We start from the raw sequence: 7,161 nt of genomic DNA, 5'->3' as shown, positions 1-7,161 counted from the left end.
AGAGAGAGAGAGAGAGAGAGAGAGAGAGAGAGAGAGAGAGAGAGAGAGAATATGTGGCTTACTGGAAATGATGAGTGGCACTCTGGATGTAGTTGTCGATAATGAAGTTCATGTCTGACTCGAAAAATGATGTGACTCGGAAATATTGGAACTGGACTTCGTACGTGAACACTGACTCGAAAGTTACAAAAACTGGATCGGAATGAGTCTGGAACGAAAAATTCCGAGACTCGAGAAGACAATCAAAGAATAATGTTCGAGAAGTGCTCAGGAATGTCCAAGGAATGAATGCGAAGAATCCCAAGAGATCGCCGTTTGTATAGGAATATTTTTAAGAGAGGGAGTTTCCCTCCTTCGAGAAAGTTGATTAGTCAAATTCAGATTGGTGGAATAAATTTTGACAATTAGTGATAGAACTCTTTTCTCGTTTTCGGATTGGTCAAAATTCAGAATACCTTTTGGGGAAGGAAAAGGTTGATCGGAATCTATAGTGTGGGAAAGTATCATCATTAATTTTATGATCTTAAAATTTAGAGAAAATGCACATGCAGAGGATACGTTAAGAAAGCGTACGTGCAGCGTCGACACGAAACCACTAAATACCTCCCTTGAACATCGCGTGTCAATTTTACATTTTTAATAATTTTACGATCGCGGACTCATGAAAATCGTTCGAGACTTGACCATTAAAAAGGTCTTGGTGTCGGTCTTACGCTTCCAAATGATATTTATTATTATTTTAGCCGCGGTGTCCTTTTGGTTCCGTCGCTCGGACAAAAGCGTGCTTTTATTTCTGAAATTTTATAATATGCGTAACGTAAATTATAATATGTTAGCGTACTAACATCGTTGTAAGCGCATTCTGAATACAGGCCCAAGTAAACAAACTCATATTTGTCCATTTTTAGGTCATTTTAATGTTAAAATAACAATAAATAACAATAAATAATGTCAGCTTATTGCAAGGTAAATATTACTTTTACATCAATTGTCGACGTCATTATGATGTAATAATGTAGTCAATAGACTTTGACATAATCACGTTATAGCGACGTCTAAATGACGTCGATGACAAATAATTGACTTTTAGAGATCGAAAAAATGACGTCATTTTGATGTAATCTTATTAGCTGGGTTGGGATTTTCATTAGGACACCGGATATTAAAGATGATCACACGGTGCGAAAAATGACTGCAGAATAGAGAATGCATCACAGAAGCAATCAATCAGCACTATTCGAAATAATGCAGAATAACGTTGATTGGTTGTTTTTATGATGCATTCTCTATTTCGCAATCGTTTTCCGACACCGATTTTATCCTAAAATCTAAAAATATATCCAAAATCATTATTATCAGATCTTTTGCAAGCAAAAATTCTTTTTCGTTAGAGTATTAGCCTAGATTATATGCAGTACTTGGTACGTGTACTATTAAATGCTCGGTAAAAGGCTCCGCATAATAAAAGGAACAGGCAACAGAGAACAGAGAATAAGAATTTCAACCTCAGAAACTGTGTATTCTACAATACATGATTTCTGATAGGTTGAAATTCTTATTCTCTGTTCTCTGTTCCCTGTTCCTTTTATTATACGGAGCCCTTAGTATCATATCCATATTAAATCATTTAATTAGTACACTTGATATAAACGCTAGGGGATTACTTCAGTAATCTTGCTTCGGATAAGTGATGCCATTTCTAGCTCGTTTATGTTAGATCGATATTTATAGTCGATTCTTGCATAACGCATAAGAACGAATTATGAATATCCCATATTTTACGTTTCACAATTGATAGCCCTTGAACCTTAAGAACAGTCCATAGATAGAGAGGGCAGGGAGATTTAGAAAGAGACACTGTCTAACTGCACACATCATGTTATCTTTCTACCACGGAGCCGCCGTCGTGATACACATACAAAGTAAAACTCTTTACTAAAGTAGTTCGCCATAATAGCATTAGTCCGCCATATTAGATCTACTAACCTTACCATGTACCAATATATGTCAATAAAACCTTAAAATTAGAAAGTGTATTTTCCAGTGTATCTGATTTCTAATAGGATTTCTAATAGGAAATCGTGTTATTCCTATTGCTATCGCTATTCCTTCGCATTGTGGTTAAGGCTTAATACTTACCAATAATACTAAGTTTTAACTTTTAAACAATAGACAACTAGATCCAAGATGGCGATGAAATAGCCAATAAGAAGGCAGTGGCAAGATAAAAGAAATGCGCTACTTTAATAATATAGAGTTTTAATACAGAGGCATGAGTCCATCCGTATGCGGTTGTGCTTTGATAGAAGACAGCAATATCTTTATCTTTCTCACTGGGCGCTTATTTCAAGAAACCAAAAATGCTTTCTCAGCAATCTTGGTCGCTCGATGTGTACCGATAAGGAATAATCCAGATAACATGTAATTTTTTTAATAAATTGTAATCATATGCATTTTCGAATGCTTGAAATAAGCGAGAAGAACGGAGATATCGCTCTTTTCTATCGCTCGATTGGCCAAAGTACGATCACAGGAATATGGATTCTTGCCTTTGTGTGTGTCACGACAGCGTGTCGACCGCCGCTTATCACTCTCATCCACATCTCTTCCACATGACGCAAAATGATGTAAACGCTGGAAATAGCATCATTGCTCCAGGTATCTATCATGGAACATGTAAGAATTCCGATTGGAATCCATTCCGATTTTGTTCCATGATAAGTGCGCAAATCTGATATTTCCGAATCGCGAATATTAGACCAAGTTAGTACACGTATTAAATGATACAAACAAATCTTAGTTCTCTTTAAACGCTTGGTTCGTTTTGAATCGTATATTAAACTCGCCACTATTGAATTCAGGTTAAAGTTAGAATTAGAGATTTTATATCTTGAAAAGTATAAGTGAAGATATCATGTCACTTAATCTGTTTTGAGACAGATTAAGTGACATTGGTTTAAACACATAAGAATATATATTTAAATATTAGTCGGTGCCAATTTGATACACGTACTAAATGAGTGGGTAATCACTTAATGTAATCGTGGAACAGAGTTTCCGAAAATCATTGTAAAACTCATATGAAATTCTGATATATAATTCAATAATTACATATGCTAATTAATTATGCTAATTACTACGAGAAATAATTGTGTAATATTAGATAAAATCATTTATTTGATCAATGACTTCAGATGTACTAAAAAGAAATTATTTGTTTATTAGATAAAGTTGTATGAAACAAATGAAATCTGTAAGACAATAGATCTGTTTTCTGTGGCTGAATTACACTTTTAGAACTTACAATGAGATAGAATATGATTTAATATTTGTCGAAAGCGAAAAAGAGAATTCTAGAGCAGTCTAGTGCAGGAACAGAAAATAGATCAAATATTTCAGCTAGTAATTACCCCATCAGTATTAATCAATTTAGGCCCGATTATATCAACGTTATTTTAACTTTAAGCAAGGTTTAAAAAACTCTCACTTTCTCTCTTTAAAGCCGAAAGAAAGGGAAGGATAAAGACTTTTAAGATCATTTAAAGTCAAAGTAATGTTGGTGCAATCGGCCTTAATGATGTAAAAGAGATCTATATTGACTAAACTCGCTACGATCGAAAACTATATTAAAATGAACTAATGCGTTATCTTATAGCTCATCAGAAAGCAAAGCCAGCATACATAAATCCAATTCCTTGGCAATCGATCGTGGAGATTGATTCTGATGAAATACAAGAGGACACACTTCACGAGAAAAAAAGGAATATAAATCAGTTGAAAATAAGCGATAGAAAAACAATCACGGCGCATCAATGATTGATGGCGCAGCCGAGAAGATCCATTAAAATATTAGAAGAGTAAGATTTAAATAGAAGAATTTATAGAGTGTAACAAATCAAAAACTTTTCTGATAATTTTTCTTGCTGTTCAATTAATCAAGTCATTTAAAATCTCAAAATATTTAATTACAAAGATGTACGAAAATTATATCTTCTATTATTCTTATAAAGTAGAACTTGAAAATTACATTTCTCTTGGCCATAATTCTACTTTCTACTTTCCCTACTGAATATAAATAAAGATAATATGTTATAAGGTTTCATATTTTGATTGATACTTGTCAATTTGATTGAAGTGATTTTAATGATATAGATTTGTTCATACGTTAATGACAACCTATGCTACATAAGTATTTGATTATAACAAGACAAAGCAGACTTCGTGGCTTTGCCGGTCTCTCTCTCTCTCTCTCTCTCTCTCTCTCTCTCTCTCACACACACACACACACACACACACACACACACACACACACACACACACACACACACAATTATCAAACTTCAGCCTTACATACCTTCAGTACCTCTAATCCGAGAAGAATACACCTATTATTTTGTAAACCGTTAATCGTATAGTACGAGAAATATCGCGTGAGAGCTTTTCTCAACGTCTACTTGCCATACATAAGACATTATCTTCCTTGGACAACAAATCTTTTTTTAATTAAATGTTTTAGTCGTTCACATACTCGTTATCAAATTATATACAATACTCTCTTTTGCATTCTAAGTGCATCCTATCGTAATTTATAATCGAAATGGCAAATTTTTCGAAAATCGAGCAATATTGAGTCAAGAGAATAGGGAGGGTGTTTTGCGTAATCTCTTTACGTAAATGCGTACGAGTGTGTACATAACAATCATACAAGTAGGTATGCGGTAAATATTACTTTTAATATTGCGGTAAATATTACTTTTTATACATTGTATTCTGGTATACATATATACAAGTAGTTTGTAGTCTAACGCTCTTTATTCTTCATACCTCGCTGATCATTTTCTGAAGAGAGAAAAATAACAAAGCAATGATTCATGAAGATAATATGCGATTATGTGTGTATATATACATGTATATACATGTGTATGTATATGTGTGTATATTGTTTTAAGGGCGGCGCCCTTTCCTTTTTTGTCCCACTGCTAAACACAATTATTCCAAATCGACCAATTCAATGTCGTCAAACAAATGCCATCTCATGTACTTCAATGTTAAATTGACCTTTTGTTTGTAAAAAAAGTATTAGTAACGCTTACTATTCTATTAGGACTGCAAAATAAGCGTAACTTTAAAATATGGATTCTTTTCGATTATATGAACATATTGCATTTTTGGAAAAAAGAAGTAGCTAAGAAGGAACCGATTCATTGGATAGGAATTCATTCTGCGAGAATGAATTAAATTTCACATTTTCGAAATAAGAATTGCTTTAGAAAATACTTTACAATTTTTAGAAAAATCTACATCTTTTTATATTATAATTAAAGTTCCTGAGTAGTCGCGGCGAACATGTTGGAATCGTGACATCAGAAGCGAAGAATGACACATAAATTTATGCTGCAAGCCATTTATAAAATTTGGATAAATCTAAATGACGAGATTGTATTAAAATACTTAAAAATGGGCAGAAACTGTCTTTTTCTTAATAATAAATGGTTATAAAATGCAGATAAAGTGAGGTTAATTTTTGGGTAGAACCACACGATTTGAACAGCTGTTGAAATGAATGAAATATACGCTTTTACGTATCAAATTCCAAAACTTATAGTTCCTGTCTATTTTTAGGATTTTCATAAGTACAAGACACGTTACATTTTCACAATTAAGCAAATAATAATGGAAATAGCATGCAGCACAAATTTTGTCAAAACATCACTTTTCCATGCCTATAAGTTCAGCCATTTATCGTGGCGAGGCGCTGTAACATACATACAAACCCATGTGCTCGCTTCATGTGTAGCGAAAGATGCTAGAAAAAAAACAATAAAAAAATTTTTAATTTTTTCGAAGATCGTGAAGATTCATGGACATTACACAGAATGAATTTTGTTTTGTTTTTTAAATTCATCTAATTAATATATAATTTACAAAGAATTATTTTGTTAGAAATTTTCTTATAATCGTGTTAGCTGCATATATTATGGCGGAACATTTACCATAATATATGCAGCTAACACAAAAATTTCGTAAAGACAATTATCGAAAGGAGTATCTGCCGTAAAAATGAAAAACAATTCAATTCAATATAATATCGATGACATATTAGAAAAATATCAGCATAATATATTCGTTTCATATATATGTGTCTCAATTCTGTATTATATACATATGGGACATTCTCTGTCAAATTGAACACCTTCTCTATCCAAAATTCAATTCAACTAAAAAATTTTTCTGGGTTTAAATTATAGGTGCACATGTATATTTTCTTTAACACTCTGGCTTTTTGAGAAATTCAATATGGTGAGTCTAACATGACGACTGCAATTCACGAAGTACTGATTGAGAATGAATCATCACTCAAATGAGTCAAAGTTCATTCGATTTTTATGAATATTTATATGTTATTTAATTGTTCTCCGATTCTCAAAAATAAAGAATCTGCAGTCAAATTTTCAAAATTAAAAATGGCGAATCCAATATGGCGGAAATTTTCAAAAATTTTCTGGATTTTTATGAAAATTGGTAACCAGGGATGCTTTGGATCGTTAATCCTTATTCAGATTTATAGAATTCAAAATGGCGGATCTACCATGAAATATTATTAAAGATCGACATTACGCGAGTTCGCTCTTCGTTAATATTAAAATAATTAAAAATTTGATAATATACTAATTTTATGATTTATTATTGGGAGTACAAATTAATTCGATCCGTTTTTTTCTGTTCAAAAATGCATTTATTTCAAAACAAAATGAATGAACAGATTAATTAAAGTATTGTCCATCGCTGCCTACTACTTTTTCCCTCTCAGGCAATTTTCGAATTCCATCTCGAAAAAATAACTCGTCTTTGGAGGCGATCCGATTTTGGAATCAATTTTCGATTTCTGCGAAAGAAGTGAACCGGTGACTTGCATCCTTCAGAATAACCAATAATCAGAAGGAACAATGTCCGGAGAATATGGTGGGTGCGGTAAAACACCATTTGTGCATTTCCAAATATATATTTTTTTTACGACTTTAGCGACATGAGGCCGAGCGTTGTCATGAAGAAGAATAACTTTATCATGGCTTTGTTCGTATTCCGGCCGTTTTTCTCGCAATGCACGGCTCAAACGAATCAATTGTAGTCGATACCGATCGCCGTAATGGAATCGCCAAG

The 7,161-nt window shown here is 33.0% G+C and overlaps 1 protein-coding gene across 1 annotated transcript in view; it reads left to right on the top strand.

Moving 5' to 3' along the window:
* Positions 1-3,816, top strand: part of LOC108693270 (coiled-coil domain-containing protein 34) — a 12,959-nt gene extending 9,143 nt beyond the window's left edge. The window contains exon 5 of the mRNA XM_018202141.1: positions 3,656-3,816. Coding sequence (XP_018057630.1) covers positions 3,656-3,816 — 161 coding nt within the window. The remainder of the gene's footprint in view (positions 1-3,655) is intronic.
* Positions 3,817-7,161: the final 3,345 nt, after the last annotated feature.

The sequence above is a fragment of the Atta colombica genome, unplaced genomic scaffold (assembly GCF_001594045.1).
Source record: "Atta colombica isolate Treedump-2 unplaced genomic scaffold, Acol1.0 scaffold9, whole genome shotgun sequence".
In the NCBI taxonomy this organism is placed as follows: Eukaryota; Metazoa; Arthropoda; class Insecta; order Hymenoptera; family Formicidae; genus Atta; species Atta colombica.
The sequence above is the reverse complement of the archived record's forward strand: the minus strand, read 5'-3'. Positions and strand labels throughout refer to the sequence as shown.